Below are 18,564 nucleotides of genomic sequence, written 5' to 3' on the forward strand. Positions count from 1 at the left end.
GCTAATTTCCATCAATGATCTTGCTCTTCCATTGAGATCAGTGATTTCCATCCATAAAATACACAAGCATGCTGAAATTCGCCTGATTTCCCAATATAGAAGCCTTTGTTACATCATAAACCCTCAGCTGCGCGGCGTGCCTCGCCCTAGCAGAAACTAGAGCACGCACTTTAGTGCTCATATGAAAACCTAAAGAATATGCAGCTTGAACTCCCACGTTCATTGACCCTACCTGCCAAAATATCAAAAATCCTTCATAAAATCCATACAAATTTCAGGATCACTACCAAAATTTAATCATCTGTTTCCTTTGTCATTTTCAACCTTTCCTGCAAGTTTCATTCCAATCCGTTTAGAACTTTTTGAGTTATTTTGCGCACGGACAAACAAACAAACGGTAATGCAAAAAATAACCTCCTCCCTTGGCGGACGTAACTATGAGGGACACAAAGGTATTGTCATAATGCATTAGAATTACTGTGTATTAATACATGGCCACCAGAAACTTGGTCCATCTTGTGAAAAGTTTAAGGTTATTTCAGAATGTTGAGGTAAATGAGTTAAACAAATGTTTGCCTGTTTTTGTCTCCAATTTTGTATCCATAGTAACACTGTGTTGTCTCCTCCCCTTCATACATATTCAATTTTAGCTACTGTGACATCACAAAGCTAAATAGCTTTGCACACTCTGTAAAGATACTTAAACCAAAGTTGGCCAGTATAATAATTGACGGCCAAAGTGAATGAGCAATTAGCACAACTGGCAATCAAAAGAGTTGGTATCAAAACTGAACTGGTGAAATTCGTCATGATTATTGCCACCTTAAGGTGTTAAATAGCACAGTCTGTCTATTTTTTTTTTCCTTTTATCATAATATACAGAGAAATGGGAATTTCAGAAAGAGCGCAAACATTTCATTTGATGAAAAATCAACACATTTACATTCAATTCCATGAATGCATTGCACATAATATAGCAGGTTCTCAAAACAATACAAATAGAGAGCAATAATTCAGCTATTTCATAAAATACAGCTGAATTTGGCTTGTCAATTTTCTTAAGTTGAATTTTTTAACCTACCAATCCCAGCAATCAAGGAGGCAGTGTGTCTAAATCTTTTATCAACTGGTTCACAAATAGTCCATGTCAGTTGTGCTTCAATATGATTACATTTATTAAATCACCGAGCACAGATCAGAATTTTATGAGGGAAAAGAATTCTAGTGACCAAATGAAGAGTTTGATCCCAAAATGACTTAACTCCATTCTTGTTGAGTGGAGATAATTGCGATTAAAGTAGCTCATAAAAACCCCACAAAACAAAGAAAATATTAAGAAAATTTATGGCAAATTTTCAACAAGGAAAAGTAGAAATTACGCGGTGCGTAATATATGTCCCCGCCGGAAGTAGCATTTTGTAACAAAATGTGCAACATAGGTAAAAAATCAAGGTCAAAGGTCAAAGAAGTCAAAGGTCAAAATTCTGTGTAGAAGTTTTGAAGCCCTCACCTAGTGCCATCACATAAAGCAAATGGAATCGAAATTGGGTTAGAAATGGCGAAGGAGTAGCATTTTGTAGCCAATGTACAATATAGGTCAAAAATCAAGGTCAAAGGTCAAAGAAGTCAAAGGTCAAAATTCTGTGTAGAAGTTTTGAAGCCCTCACCTAGTGCCATCACATAAAGCAAACGGAATCGAAATCAGGTTAGAAATGGCGAAGGAGTAGCATTTTGTAGCAAAATGTACAATATAGGTCAAAAATCAAGGTCAAAGGTCAAAGAAGTCAAAGGTCAAAATTCTGTGTAGAAGTTTTGAAGCCCTCACCTAATGCCATCACATAAAGCAAACGGAATCGAAATCGGGTTAGAAATGGCGAAGGAGTAGCATTTTGTAGCAAATGTACAATATAGGTCAAAGGTCAAGGTCAAAGGTCACAACTGAAATTCTGTGTAGAAGTTTTAAAGCTCCCATGTAGTGCTATCATATAAAGCAAACAGAATCAAAATTGGCTCATAAATGACAGAGAAGTAGCAAATTGAACATTTTGATCACACACGGACGCACACACGGACGGACGCACGGACGGACGGACGGACGGACGCACGGACGCACAGACACACACACGTACGGAGCCCGTTTCATAGTCCCCTGCTCGAACTCGTTCGGCGGGGACAATAATAACTTCCAAGAATATTCCTGGTAACGTTAAAGGTGAAGTATCACTGCACAGTTTTATTTTGCTCTATCTGATGATGGATTTGCTTTAAAATGTCAGATGATGGCGCTTAGCCCATTTTGCATTCAAACTCTAATTGTTCTGCCTCAGTCAGACAGGATTTAAAGGGACGGTATAGTTTTGGTTGAGACCTAATTTCAGGTTTCTAACATTTTTTCGGTGAGATAATGAGAAACCTCTTATGAAATATAAAAGTACATGTATTCCATGAGGAATTCAATGTTTATTTGATGAAAATTGGTTTTGAAATGGCTGATATATCCAAGGTAGAGCAATTCTAATAAAGTGTGGGACCCACACTTTTTTACGATCGCTTTGTTTTACTTTGTTTTTGGATGTTTCCGTCATACCAAACCCGATTTTCATCAAATAAACTTTGAATTCCTCTTAGAATAGTGTGTTCTGTACTATGTCATAAGTGTTTTCTTGGTATCTCTCAAAAAGTTAAAAGCCCAATTCTCATCTTCACCAACACTGTATCATCCCTTTAAGGATCTTGTCAAGATATGAGCGAGAGAGGACGCACTTCAAAGCCACTGTTGCTTTGGACCCACGAAGCTGGCCATAGCTGCCCACATGGCCTGGGTCAAGTTTTTGGCCACCGGGTTGTCTCTGTAGTCCAGGGCATCGCCGTGCCATGGGCCAACACCCAGAAGACCCAACTTCTTGGCGTAGTTGTAGCGTAGCTGAAGGCTTTCGGGATCGTCGTACCACACCTGTGTCATGAGACCTGTTTGGGAGTTCTGTGTTTGATAAAAAAGATTGGAGGATAGCGATAAACAGATTCTATTGATATCATCAATCATTTTGATTTTAGACTTTGTGTTTATTTTCTGCTTCTAAACTAATAAACCCATATATCTATTTCTCCAACTTAACAATTTTTTTATTTCTCAATACAGTGAGGTCAACTTTAAGTCAGGTTGACTTTAACTCTTTATCTGCCACTTTCGCATGTCCGACTCAGTGGACGGCGTGCCAACTCCGCATATTCTGCTCAAACGCACTAATCCGCCTACTCCGATCGATAAATCGCCAAATGCTGCGGTACAATGAAAGCGTTTCTCTCGCTTCCGTTCCTCTCACATAGCTTGCATTTCATGTAGTGATTGACTATCAAGAGGTGTTCTCTACTGGATTTGAGAGTAATTTCTAAGTTTCTGTCACTGTTTTGTGTGCAAAAGTCATGCCTTTGCAGTAATATAGCTACTGGTCATGTGAAAGAAAAACAATCATAGATTTGTCATACAATAATACATCAAAGCAAAGCTTGGCATTTTCTCTACATCTTTACTCACTATTCACCCCAGCTCAACAGAAATCTAAAGAAGCTACATAAACTTGAAAAACAGAATGTTTTCTCAAAGCATGAAACCGTTAGTGTCTCAGAATAATGTGGCACAAAGGGGGTTTCCACCATGGCACATGAAGAGTTCATTTGCATCTATCTATCAATGTATCCATCTATCTATCCATTCAAACCTTCAAGTACGTAATTCATTCACTCACTGTGCTATATGCTTGAATATCTGTATTGTATTCTATTTGGATAAGCCGTACCTTCATATTTTGAAAAAAAAACTTGTGATTTTCTGGCAAGCTAACAGCAACTACTCCTGTGTCCTGTGTGTGAAGTACATGTAGAACTATACACACCAATGAAGGTACACACACTCTTGGTTTATTCCCTATTAAAACATGCAGACACACATAACTAGAATGGTGTTGGTCACAGAAAGCTTTGGCAATTTATTTTCCTCAAGAGAATTCTGCTCCCTTTCAGCCACTTTTATTTGTGTCTATTCCGAACCCGTCCCTTTTCTTGTGGACATTGCAATGCGGGGGTAAAGAAGGGCAATTATTATTCACAATAGCACCTGTCCTACGAGTTCTGTAGTTCTGTTACTGCAAGTTTCGAACCAGTGCGGCAGTAGATTTTAGACAGGGTCTTGTGCTGCTCACAACCAGTGTAGAGCCTTGAAATAGGATAAAGCACTATGCATTAAACCCGTTGAAGACTAGTCCCACGAATACTCGGGCAGGTGTCTATGGGAAACATGTGATATAGCAAAATCAACTCATCCTCAGCGGGTTAATAAATGTGATCTGAAGACATAGTTGCTTGTGCCATGCTGTTAGTATACAGATTCAGGCATGCTCAAAAAAAAAAAAAAAAAAAAAAAAAAAAATCAGCACCACACCCTCGTTAAAGGACAGTGCTATGAATAAAGTGCTGTCATTTCTATAAGTACACATCACACAAAGAGGTTACTGTAAAACCAGCAATTTTTATGTGTATGAAACTTTTGCAAATTTTGTGAGACAAAACAAAACAAACATGCTGCCGAAAGTGAAAATTTTATGCCATGTATATCTCTGGTTTTACAGCATAAAAGATTTATAGGTACTAGAGTGCTTACTTGCAGTATGCCCTGCACAACATATTCTGTAAAACACCCTGTTTACACAAAGCAAAAAAGGAGGTTCTGAAGCCTCCTATAGCAGCCTCAAGCAGCCTTTCAGCTCAGTATAAACAGACAGAATTCAGAGAAGGAGATCCGATCAGGTCAGGTTCTGAAACCAACTACAGGGGCTGGTTTCAGAAGCTGCTATAGCAGCCTTTGCTGCAGTATAAACTCTAGGGTGTTCGAGAAGCTGCTTTTTAGCCGACCCGGAGGTAATTGCTGAAGGTCATCGCCTGTTTTAATACATAAACAACCCAGCCGTCTTGACCAATCCCCGCTGAAGAAAGCCTTTCAACTTGCACACTTTCACTCAAAAGCCCGCCCAATGTATCAGAGCGAAGGAGCCAGTAGGGCCTGCTAGGGTGTGCTTTTAGCCAGCAGTATAAACAGACAAGAGGCTGCTTTTTCAGAGAGGGCTTTCGAACCTCCTTGAGGAGGCTCTGAAACCTGCTAGCACTACATTGTATAAACGGTGTACAAGTGTGTGCAGAGCAAAATCTGTCATTGATACTATAAAAGTACATCAGCATGTGAGAACAGACATTTTACATAGTACAACCTCTATAGGCACTGAGTAAACCTTCTTTGACATAAACTTTTCAAACCCACCTTGTAATCAAAGTAAGGAGCTTGATAGTCTTTACTCCACTTTCTTCCCGTCGAATTGTCTGCCAAGAGTTTGGTGATCATTGAGTAGTCCTTTTGCGTCCCCGCCGCATCGCTACAGTTCACTCCACGGAACGGAACTCTCTTAATTGAACAAACATCAGTCTGGAGTGAAGATTGAACGTGGGAAAGCTGAGTCAAAGTTTAATGTCTAGGTTGGAACACTATGAATGAAAGCAGTTAATCAATGGAAACACACTGAGGAAATTTTGTGCAGAACTGGACAACATTCCTAAAGTTAGTGATAACTATTATTGACTTGAACCTCTTGTGAATACGCTTCATCAGGTCAACATACATATTATATAATGTACTTTAGATTTACATATTCATACCAAAGCTTATATCTTTAAGTATTTCAAGAAAGTAAATGATGATGCTCAGATTTCAGAGCATCAATATGCATTCACTTCCAAATAAGGATATCAATTATATGCATATACTCTGAATATGCATATGAAATTTTGATACATTAGGAATTTGCGAAGAGTTTGAGTACATGTCATAAATGATCACAAGCGCCATACGTACATCAGAAAGGTTGAGACAGGGATAGTTGTAGCCGTACCAAGGCACACCTAGGACCACCTTCTCAGCAGGAATTTCAAGGTTTAGATACGCCTGGATTCCTGGAATCAGGTATGAATATGCATGAGGGGAAATGAATATTAATGAATGTTTCAGAAAGAAGGGGGAATAATATTACCCTAATATGTGTCAGTAACAAGTCGATGGAATGTGTACTTTCCATAGAGAATGAAAATTGTGTGGAATTCTCTGAAGCAGAGGGCAATTATGATTTGTAATTGTTTCTTTCTGTACAAAATTTGGCAGAAATCCAGCAGTCAATGTATCAACCAGGACTTAACCCATTTTGTACCAAGAACTTTGAACAGTGTGTACAGTGCTATGAGGTTTTCTCTGAAAATCAGCACTCAAATCAAGCAAAGGGCTAAGTAGCGAAGATTCGAAATTTGATTTGATATCCTGTTGGCATGTACATATTTCATACTAGTCAATTACTCTGTCATAATGATATCATTCTACTGAGTTTGATAAAATTTGCTGCATGATTCTTGCATCATATTTCAGTTGTTTATTGTTAACTTTCATGACTAAACAAAAGAAAAAAAAAAACTACCACTAAAGATGGCAGTGTTTTGTGTTTTTATGCTGTACCACAGGGAAGTTTGGATTGTCCTTCATGAAAAAGAAAAGGAAAGAAAAACGCAACCTACTGCTTGCAGGATGAATCTACTGCTTGCAGGATGACATCCCGGTATTTGGCCTTTAACCTTTGACCTTTTGCGTTATGGCCCCCAAAGTAAATCACAAGCATACACTAGCTCTCATCTTTATTTGGAACTTGTTCCTGAGTAAATTATGCCATTTCATAAGAGGTACCGTTTAAGAACAATGCGTAAACATTAGTAAAATTAAGAAACAAGAAAATACCTTTGCAACTGATTGACAAATTGCCCTACATCGACGTCAACAAGCACTGAATTGATCAGTGTTTTGGTAGTAGCAATGATAAAAATCATGGGCGTACATACTTGAGCAGGATTAGAACCTACAACTTCCTAATCTCTGGACAGGCGTCATCTCCACTAGACCACCGCGCTTCCGCCCGACAGCAAGTGTTGGTTCTAATCCTGATAGCATGCAGCGGGTAGTGCAAAATTATTCAAATTCATGAAATTCTTCCGTCGAGATGTTTCCATTGCAACTGATTGACAAATTGCCCTACATCGACGTCAACAAGCACTGAATTGATAGTAGCCATGACAAAAAAATCATGGGCGTACATACTTGAGCAGGATTAGAACCTACGACTTCCTAATCTCCGGACAGGCGTCACCTCCACTAGACCATCGAGCTTCCGTCCGACAGCAAGTGTTGGTTCTCATCCTTATAGCATGCAGCCGGTACTGGGTACTTATTCAAATTCATGAAATTCTTCTGTCGAAATGTTTTCATTGCAACTGATTGACAAATTACACTACATCGATGTAATACTGCTCGAGTATGTACGCCCATGATTTTTTTTTTTTTTTTTTTTATCATGGCTACTAACAAAACACTGCAATGAATTCAGTGCGTGTTTACGTCAATGTAGGGCAATTTGTCAGTCAGTTGCAATGAAAACATCTCGACGGAAGATTTTCATGAATTTGAATAAGAAAATACATACCTTTTGCTGTTTTATCATACGGTGAGTTAGCCTTGGCGATGCAATCCCCTTGTATTTGACTCTGTTCATCGTATGACATCACAAAGACAAAGTCAACGATATCTGCGATCTTCTTGTACTCATAGCAGCGAAGGTCAACGCAGCCTGGAGACCATGCAACATCAAAGGTCACCTGGATCGGGTGAGTGAAGAAGCAACACCAACTCAAAACTAAAAAATTTGTGATATTCCTGTTTGACGTAATAATGTTTGATGAGTTAAGAGAAGTTCTTGAAAAACTGCCTTTCCATTTTTTAACTTAGATTAACATCTTGAGACAGCAAGACCAAAGCCCCATTTCATAAAAGATATTAGGATAGCAACTCTTGCTGGAATGACAACTTTCAATAGCAACAGCCAATCAGAAAACTGTATTCCTGCTGTTACCATTAATGTTAGTGGTATGTTGTTATTTGGCAAAGATAACAAAGTAAAAGAAGCTAGTGAATATTTCCCTTCTGACAGCTCTAACATGCATACCTTTCGTTTGAAGTATAAGTATCATATTACAACCACACGAGGATTAGTCTTTGCGGCTTTGCTTTGTACACAAAATATGTTACTGTGAGCATTTGGTGCATTATGTGAATTTTAACGGCTAACAACCTTCAAATATCACAGAAATGTTATAGCTTTACAATAGTCTTGTCATTCTGGTGGAAAATATCATGTTCTGTGTTATTTGGGAAGGAATGCAAAAGGGATGGTCCATCTTTAAATCAAACAAGGAAAGGATGAGATTGTAACCTGAGAGTGTGGTATGGAGTTCTTGAAGACTTTGGTTGTCATGTCAACCATGGAGGTCAGAAGAGGCGCCTCGTCAGCCGACAGGGGAAACTCAATATCGAGGTTGATCCCATCCAGGAAAAGGCGGGTGACATAGCTGACCTTCTCCATCGCCCACTCAGTCCGAGCTGTGTCGTTCTTTAAAAGGTCGACCTTAAATTCACCTGAAAATTTGAAGATGGAAGATGAAGAGAAGGAGGCAAAAATATGTCACAAAGGCAATAGCAGGAGAGATCATGCAACAGGATATTGTATATCACTGTATGTAATGGCAAAATATGCATCAAATCATAAAGGGATGGTACACATTTGGTTTGGATGGGCTGCAAGTTTCTAACTTTGTGTGTGTGTGTGTGTGTGTGTGTGTGTGTGTTCATGAGATTATGAGAAACCTCTTATGAAAGAACATGTACCGGTAATTCTTAGAGGGATTGTTTGATGAAAATTGGTCTTGATATGGCCGAGATATCCAAAAAAGCGATCCTAATAAAATGTGACAGGCCACACTTTTACAAGGATCTATTTGTTTTATCTTGGTTTTGGATATCTCGGTCATTTCAAAACCGATATTCATCAAATAAACTTTCAATTTCCCTTAGACTTCAGGGAATAATTTTCCTGGTATCGCATCGCAATTTGCTATGCACTTTTACACCACTGCTACACAAACTATCTTTTGTGTAGCAGTTTTCTTCCATAGAAATGTACAGGATACCATTTGAAATATTGTTCATCAGCTGAAATTGCTCATCAAATTTGAGTTGGAAAATTATTCCCTGGACTTGTACAGCATGCTTTTTAACATTTCATACGAGTGGTTTCTAAATATCTCACAAAACGGTAAAACCTGAATCCTTACCTCAACCAATACTATATTATCCTTTTAAGTTTATGGACCTGACCTTAGATGTAGATGTCAGAATTTGACTTTGAATTGCTGTAACATCACTTGTAAATACCTATCAAATGTAGATGGAAGATGTGAAGAACAGACAGTGCTGAGATTAATAGGAAGAGTTACCTGGTTGTGTAGTAGGACATAAAAAGATGTATATCCATAAATGAAATAAAGATTTATTCTACTTTGCAGCAAATGTTCATGAAATGATAGTCTACATATAATATGTGACCCGCTACAACAAAATGATCCTAAAGTCGGGGGAGGTCGATTATTTGAAAATTGCATGATATCATCCCCTAATCTTTCTGCTTTAAATTGATATATAACACATTTTATAAAAATAATCGGCTGCGGAGATATCGATGTTTAAAAGAGAGCATGTCGAGACGTCTGGAAAATCACTGTTTCGAGAAAAGCGCCCTAAAAGTCTTCCTTTCGACGCAATCGCGATCAAGGGACACGCAAGTCAGTTTTCACCTCTGGACAATAGAAGGTAAGCCCTAGCAATAACCCCCGAAGAGTTCATTCAAGCACATCAGCGTTGGCGGTCTCCTCACCAACCAATCAGTGACCAGGATGTGAGAAGCGGCTGAGCATAGCGCACCCCGCCCGCACGCACCAGTCGAATGAGCAGTGTGCGAGTTTCACACTTCGGTTAGCAGCAAGCAGCAAACTGACCAATGAGATCACTCTGGTAGTTGTTAGGGGCGGAACCTATCTGTGGCGCTCAATCCAAATTTTTTAACAAGTTTCTGCTTCGTTGAAACGCCAGAAATCATGGCTCAGAAAAACGCTATTTCTTTATCTTTCCTTTGATCATTTTGCTTCAAAATTTTGACAGATGATAGAAGACATGTTAGACTCCAATAATATATCAAAATCAGAAAATCGTAAGTTTTGGCCAATTTTAATGCTCTGACTTCAAACTCGATTTTCACGGCTTCGACCGTGCGCGACTTCAGGACCTTTTTGTTGTAGCGGGTCACATATAATTTAAACCTCCTTGCTAAAGTGAAAAATACAAAAAGTCATTATATAATAAAAGCAAATAAACAAAACAAAAACATTAATCTTTCTTGTGCCAGGGACTTTGGACAGTGTGTACAATGCTATGGGGTTTTCTGCACCTATCAGCACTCAAAGCATACAAAGGGTTACATGTAATAATTGTAGACTTTGTTATTGAGGAAGCTAAGGAGATGAAGAAGGAAATGAAAACTGAAATCAACGTCTCACCCAAGGTGACGACTCGAACTCCCCGAGAGTGGGCGTGGCACATGAGCTTGGGGTCGTAGTAGTTGAACATCACCACAGTTGTAATGTGATCCCAGTCATAATGTTGCCAATTTGCGGAACTGACTGAAAAAATCATAATCTAAAGAAACAAACAAAACAAAGAAAGAAAGAATTATGAGGAAACATGGAAAAAAAATGTGCCTTAGTACACTGGGGCGTAATCTTTAACTCAGTTTTTTTGTTTAATTTCTGCAGAACTTGTGATACATCACTAGAAACGAAACTGCATTACGGCACTAGCTGTCACCGAATTCTGATTATTTTCAAAATTATGGCATATATGCCAAAGTACAAGCCAATGGTGTCAAGATATTTGTGCCATTTCTACACCCTATAATTAATAATATTCATAATCACAGTTACATTAATTTCCAAGAACTTATACCGGGATGAGATGTGTTTTCCATGAATATCATGTATTCATATTATCAATATTGTTACACTATGTCAAGTTCTGAACAAATTACAGTGTTCCTGAGAACCTTTTTTATTACTAGTTTTAGTCTTGAATACAGATATGAGCATATTAACTCGCATATCAACACTTACACATAATTATCAAGGCAAGCTGCAAAGGAACATTCAACAGTAAGTTTAATGTACCGTACTGGCATTTCAGATTGGCAGCAGCAACGCGTTAACATCTAGTATGTAGTAATAAAATCTATCTCAGAGAACATCCAATTAGGCCATTTAGGGTTCTACCAATAGGCCTACATGGTTTACAGTTTCAGTAGACATGGTAGAAGTCCATCAGGATGATGAATCTATTGCACTTTTGGAATATTGCTCTTGTGTATGAAATGAACTTTCAAAGAGTAAGGGAGCAACAAAGTTGGTATCAGAAGTTAAATCGTTGTCATATCCTGAGAGACTCAAGTATTTGGGGATTCCATCATTAGAGAGTATCGACGTGAACGTTCAGATATGATTCAAGTGTTCAAGATTTTACACGATATGGAAGTTACACGCAGTCACTTTTGGAATATTGCTCTTGTGTATGGAATGAACTTTCAAAGAGTGAGGGAGCAACAAAGTTGGTATCAGAAGTTAAATCGTTGTTATATCCTGAGAGACTCAAGTATTTGGGGATTCCATCCCTAGAGTATCGACGTGAACGTTCAGATATGATTCAAGTGTTCAAGATTTTGCACGATATGAAAGACTTTGATCCAGCTAGCTGTTCTCTGTTATCAATGATCAAGTTACACACAGTCATAAATCTAAATTGTATAAAGGAAGGTGTCAAACTAGTAAAAGGTTGAACTCTTTCAGTCAGACTCAGAGAGTAGTAAATACTTGGAATAGCCTTTGTGCAGATGCTGTCAAGGCAACATCAGTGCATAGCTTTAAGTCCAAGCTCAATGATCATGATCACTGGAAGCAGAAGCGTTTAACAAATTTAATCCAGATTGTATTAACTGATAATCCCGTGGATCTACTCAGGCTCAGGATTAAATCCTTCGAATGGCCCTCTCTCTAGTTACAAGTTTTCAACTTACTGGGCGTCATCTTATGTTAGGTAGGACTCCAGGAGCCTAATTCAGGTGGGGCCTAATTACCTCCGTCCTCAATTTAATGAATGAAATCTCTCATTCCAACAATTTAGACCCCTGACTGTACGGTGATGTAAATACTGCTATCATACTACGAATTACGATCTATCTCTGAGTGAATTAGCCTAAAATCACTGAAAATGTACCTCTTTCCGCGGGGTTGTTGTAATTGTGTCACACAGCGTTGGGTCTTCACAGGGGCAACCTTCGCGTCCCCCGCTGCTGCTGCCGTGTCGGCTTTCCCCGTGGAATTTTGGCAAGACGGAGCGATACGTCATATCATTGTCACCATGTCCACGTACCATCACTGGTACGATGCAGAGAAGCAGAAAACACACCCACCTCATCTTCTTCAAGAAGCTAGAACAAAGCAAAGGAGCTAAACTTAATTATTCTAAACCCAGCCCTTACTCCCACTGAGTCCCAGAGTCAGACGACGATAACCAAACCAGCCAGGCCAGGGGCAGGGCCTAAAAAAAAAGCAGAAAATGTCTGACTCGCTTTGCCCAAGACAACCGAAACACTTCCTTAAAACACACACTACAGGTGAAGTATGTCTCCTTTTTGTAGTTCTGTACTTCTGCCGTAAAGCTTCCCCTTTCGATAGCTAGCTTTCGCATCATTCACGACCTTGCTCGGCTTGGGTCGTTGGATCAAGGACAGGGGATGGGTTGTTGGCCGCCATCCAGGCCAGAGCAAGAGCGTGACGAGAGTAAACAATATTGTACAAGCAAACGGCCAGGAGCGCGTGAGAGCAAGTTGAACAATCAGGTGACCAATTGGATTATAGTCACGTGAGCGGCGCCTTCGCGGATCAGTGTTCTTGACGATGGTGAGTGATAGATGACGCTATTCATAACAATTCATAGAGCTCTATTATGTAAATACAGCTCTATGTAACAATTGAAGTACATATTGTATAAGAACGACCCAAGTCCAATTTTTGGCAAAATTCAGTTTGACACGGGAAATTGTAGCTTATGCATGGACTCATCTTGTGTATAAATGATAAATCCTAATTAACCCCGGAAGTGCCTGGAATGAATGAGTGAAATCTTATATGAATGTAAGAATGATCCAAGTCCAGGACTTGGGTCATTCTTACATTCATATTATAGCGCCCTCTCTCATCGCTTCTCTCATCTCATATAGCAGCCTATCATGCATTATGATTCAAAGAACGACCCAAGTCCATTATGATTCAAAGAACGATCCATGTCCATCACACAAAATGACCTCTCCACAGTGGGTTAATGTAATTAATGTTAATTGTCATAATAATATATGTTTTAATTTGTATATACAATGTTTCCTTCCTATCACAGTTAAATAGAATATTATTGGACAAATAAAAATGATAAAATTATGATTTTTTTTTTTTGAGTTTACTCGAAATGGCCTTCCATGGACTTGGGTCGTTCTTGTATTCAGATACTCAATTATGATACATGAAGTGGAAAACTTGACTAACAAGATGTGCCCGTCGTGTGAAGTGAACAATAAAAATAAAAACAGATAAATGAATGAACAGATGAATACGTAAACATTGACAACACGAAAGGTATTGAAATCATTGTTTTGACTTTTCACGCCGATTATGCAGGTTGTTGTTGTTGTTGTTTGTTGTTATTTGAATTTATTCGGCGTTTATCATTCCTCTAGAAATATTTACCCTCTCACAGTGTGTCACAATGTTGACTAACTTTGCTTCAAGCGAAAAAAAGTAGGATATACATAAAGAATGATAAATAAAAATAATGCAACTGCCTCCGTAATACAAAAGAAGACAGCGGAATAATGCCAAGGAACTGAATTTAACTTTCAGTGGCAGTTATATTGCTAAAAGAAGACACCGCATTTTCAGTCCCCCCCCCCCTTCCCCAACTGCCTCCCCCCCCCCCCCTTCCCCAACTCACTCACGGTGACAGGACATTATTGTTTGCTCCTGCGAGAATAGCTCCGATATTGTTTTCTCCAATGACTTAGGGTTAGGGTTAGAATCGTGATATGGGGTTTTAGGTTTAGTTCGATGTGAGGATTAGGATTAGAATAGGATTAGTTTTGTGGGTTAATTATCAATGTTTGGGATTAGAGTGAAGTTATTTCATGAGAGCAATTGTCACAGGAGCAAATTGCACTCGGAGCTCCCAGTCATACCAAAACACTGTTAAAACGTGGCAAAACCCCAGACCATGACACATGGACTGCCAAAGTCCACGTAATTAACAATACTCCAATAATCAGAAATGAGACAAGTCCGAACGGACAGACAGAATTAATCACTTTCATATGCACGCTTTAATACCACCTCTTACATTCAGTTTTATTCACTGACAACTGACAGAACCAATCTTTTCAGCGAAACCTTGGCATAAATATTCGTATAAAGCAAGTCGGACATTATACGTCACTCACAGTCAACCTCGCCTCAGAATACTGAATGAATGGAGTCGATCTCGGACAAGAAGAAAAAAAATCGATAAGTCGAGGGTAAATTATACTCTCTTAAAAAATCGAGTGAAAATATTCACTCTTGAACGAGTGAATACAAAAAAGAGTGAATTTAGATTGAAATAAGAGTGGGTTTTGAGTGAAAATGTTCATTTTCACTCATTTTGGAGTGACCTCAGGGATCACTCGAATGTTTTGGAGGGATCCCTGAGGTCACTCTAAACATGCTAACGGAGTGAAAGTGAACATTTTTAGAGAGTACCCAGGTGGAAACATGTTGTAATGGTTATATATAATAGCCAAATTATCACGTAGGCCCTAATTCAGAATGATTTTCTCCCGCCTTAATTTGTATTAGACTCAGGCGATGTTGACTGTATATATGAATATCAAAGCGCCGTGTCCTTGCCTTTACAACATGTAAAAGAAAAAGAAAACCGACAATAAAAATAGCGATGTTTCCATTCAAGTGTTTTCAGGCCTCCACCTGTTTTGGAGCTACACTTTATACTACCAATCTAACTAAAACCCTGGAATAAATTGAAACCAAAAGAGGAAAAAAAAAATCATTTTCGACTACAAACTTAAACACACTGCAATGAAATAATAGATATCATGACACTAAAATACCTCCCGTTTCTATGCCAGCTTCAGCAGCATAAACATTCTTATACTACTGTTGTGTAAAGGGATAGACCATTGAGGCGCAAACGGAAGGGGAAACAAAGAAAAATAACAACAACAAAAACCCCTATCGCGCGTAAATTGCAATTATAGTACACTATCTTAACTCTGTTTAAAGTGTGGTTGATTCATTATAGAAAATATTTCCCCCAAACTTCGGTCATTTCTTTTTACTTGTCCTGCTGGCTTTCTAGTCCTGTTCACTTCAGTTCAGTCATAGTTGTTTCTGCGTTCCTCTTTTAGTACAATATCACACAATTCAAAACAAAATGTCAGGGTAATGATAACTATTTCATGCATTAGTAATAATATAGTACAAGCTTATCATATAGGCCATTAAAGTTTGAAAAGAGAGAAAAAAAAAACAGCGTTAAACAATTAGGCCCTACCAAATTAAAGTCACACAAGCAAAGGAAACATTTTAGATAAAGTTAGGGGAAAAATGACTGGTAATGAAGGAGATGATCTATTTCAAGAGCTAGTGACTTAATATGAAGATGGCCCCTGGGAAAGTTACAACATAATGCTAGAGTAACACACGGCCGGGTCACAAAATGGATTTGAGCCTGGTGAAAATGAGCCGGAGTAGTCCCGTAATGGCGGGTAATTAAAAATGCTACAGTCACACACGGCCGGATTTCGAAACGGGTCCATAAGGAATTATAAATATCGATCCGGTTCGAGCCGTAGAGACCCGTATTGACCCGTATCGATCCGTGTAAAAATCTGCTTTTTAAATCCTTAACTGAATCCTTTTCGACCCCTATCGACCCATGTCAACTCGCTTCGACCCGTACCGACCCGGATGTAAACCTATGTCGTCATCCTTTGCAATGAAGGCAATGCGGCATACGGCAAGGGTCCATATGGTTTAACGCTGTGGGTTACAGCGGGTTGACGGGAGTCAATGCGGTTAGAACTGGGTCAATTCGGATATCAATACGGAATTGAAATCCTTGAGAAAATTTTGAACATGACCAAAATTTTTCATCGCCGTATCGTAGCCCCTGGAATCCATCAGGAATTGACACGGGTTACGATGCGGGTCAATGCTGGTCTCTACTACTCGAACCGGGTCGATACGGTTTTCATTCCTTATGGACCCGGTACGAAATCCGGCCGTGTGTGACTCTAGCATTAGGTAAACTCGAATATCGCCACTCACTGGGTTGTAAGATTTAGGGTGCGGATGGTGCAGCTGAACCGTGCTCAGCTGTATTACGTAGTGCGTTTACAAAATGTGCTGTGATGATGTGGCCTGTGGTAAGTTACTGATAGACCTACATAATTGTGTTTGTGTGTGAGAATATCGTCATAGCCTTATAAACTCATTGTTGAGATTAATGGAAACCTATTATGACATGGGTTCATTTATGTGGAGGAAAATATTGGGATATAACGACTTTTTAGCTCGCTTTTAAAAACACTATGAAAACACTATATGCAATCTACGGCTTGAGATCATTTCTCCATCTTATAATAATGTTAAAGACAGGCTGATGCCGTCGACACTCTACAATATTTCAAATGAGTTCTCTAGATGTTACAACTGGTAGTGTAGGCACAATCTGACACATTCATACAGGCACCGATAGACATTATGAGAGACAGCAGCTTGACTGATGCCAGGAAAAAAAAAAAAGGATTGGGTAGACCTATGACTTTGCATTTCACTCAGTTCAGAAAAGTAAGTGTCTGTATGGTCACACGGTTGTGGGCTAACAAAATAATTGTCACATGACACCATTCCTAGCAGGGAATGATTTGAAATTCGAAGAGGGCGCTTCAGCAGTCCGCCGCAAACAGTCCTATCCAAACACTGGCATTCGCTCCCTTGGCGCCGACGTCCAAAACTTGCCGACGGCTGAACGGAATCTTGGGTTCTGCAACCCGTAGATAATGGGATTAGCGCAGCTGTTGGCGAACGCCAGGACGACCAATCCGCGATCGAGGGCGCCGTAGAGATAGGACTCTGGCAGGAGACCCAGATTGAAAGCGAGGTACATCGTCTGGTTCGGCGTCCAGCAAACGATGAAAGTGACGTTGATGATGAGGATGAGTTTGATGACGCGTCGTTTGGCTTGCAGCAGTCGGACCCTCGGCTTAGGTAGGCCAGTGTTGCCAACGAAGTGCATGGACTCGAGGTGCAAGGCGTGTACCGTGAGACACTGCGCCACCAGCATGACGATTATGGGCAGAATCAGTACGAAGATGTACGAAGATATGCCGAGGATCTCCGGACCGTTCTTCGTGGGAAATCGGATGACGCACGAGGCAGTGTCGGAATCAACGTGAAAAATGAAAAATGCGAAGCTGTTAAGCAGGCAAGCTAAGGACCAGATAAGAATGATAGCCAAGTTCGTGCGTTTCTGGTTAAAGAGGACCCGGAACTTGATCGGGAAGGTGACAGCAACGAACCGCTCGACTGATATCGCGGTGAGGGTAAAGATTGATGCAGACACAGAGATCCACATGCAGCGGGCAGTGTAAACCACTTTGCAGTAGATTTCTCCCAGAAACGTGGACGGGATGTTACTGACGGTAGGGATAGGAATTAAGAAGACGGAGGTCAGAAAATCTGCCACTGCAAGCGCTCCTATCAGTGTGTCGGTTGAGCTGGAACTCCCTATGAACTTAATGCGGAAGATTACCGCTATGACTAGCAGGTTACCCACGATACCCGACCCGGCCGATAATGCCTGAATGATGGTCCACCACTCCCAGTGCAGTGCGTGCACTGTCCACATTCTTCTCGGCAGCTCAGCTGCAACACGTGTCCGCTCTGTCGTTGTGACGTCGCCAATTTCTGCCAGGTCGCAACAACCGGAAGTGATTGTCGAAGGCGGAAACACTTCCGAGCTTCCTACAACGATAGTGGCCATTACATCTGTAGCATCGGTTGTAGCACCTATTGGAGGATAGCTGCGAGGATAGGTCGCCATCCAATCAGATGTCTCCGTTGACAGAGGATACCCTTCATGATGTCGAGCGCCCTCTTTGGCAGTGCGTGTAACTTGAAAATCACAGGAGGCGAAATACAAAGAAATGAAAAAAGAAACCAAGCAGGTCCTTCGCAGATTCTGTTAGGAAACAAAGTAGAAAAAAACCCAATAAAGAAACAGAGTGAAATTGAATGAAAAATAACACGAACAATGATAGAATAGGTCGTTCACACGATACTAATATGACAAACATGTTACTCTCGTCTCCCCTTTCCAGAAATCCTCAGAACAAGCTAAATCGCCTGGAGTTTGGAAACGTTTAAACTGAACATTGTCATTTTTATAAC

The 18,564-nt window shown here is 39.9% G+C and overlaps 2 protein-coding genes across 2 annotated transcripts; both read right to left on the reverse strand.

Annotated features, from left to right (window-relative positions):
• Positions 1-2,698: 2,698 nt before the first annotated feature.
• On the reverse strand, positions 2,699-12,825 carry LOC140246929 (di-N-acetylchitobiase-like). Its single transcript, XM_072326249.1, has 8 exons — positions 12,771-12,825; positions 12,287-12,447; positions 10,525-10,663; positions 8,349-8,551; positions 7,563-7,734; positions 5,900-5,997; positions 5,312-5,473; positions 2,699-2,980 (listed from the first exon to the last, which is right to left on the reverse strand). Exons 1-8 carry the CDS (start codon positions 12,823-12,825, stop codon positions 2,765-2,767), a joined length of 1,206 nt encoding a protein of 401 aa, XP_072182350.1. The 3' UTR covers positions 2,699-2,764.
• A 4,258-nt stretch (positions 12,826-17,083) lies between these two features.
• On the reverse strand, positions 17,084-18,217 carry LOC140246930 (galanin receptor 2a-like). Its single transcript, XM_072326250.1, has one exon. It carries the CDS (start codon positions 18,215-18,217, stop codon positions 17,084-17,086), a length of 1,134 nt encoding a protein of 377 aa, XP_072182351.1.
• Between the last annotated feature and the right edge of the window lie 347 nt (positions 18,218-18,564).

Source organism: Diadema setosum, chromosome 3, assembly GCF_964275005.1.
Source record: "Diadema setosum chromosome 3, eeDiaSeto1, whole genome shotgun sequence".
Taxonomy (NCBI): Eukaryota; Metazoa; Echinodermata; class Echinoidea; order Diadematoida; family Diadematidae; genus Diadema; species Diadema setosum.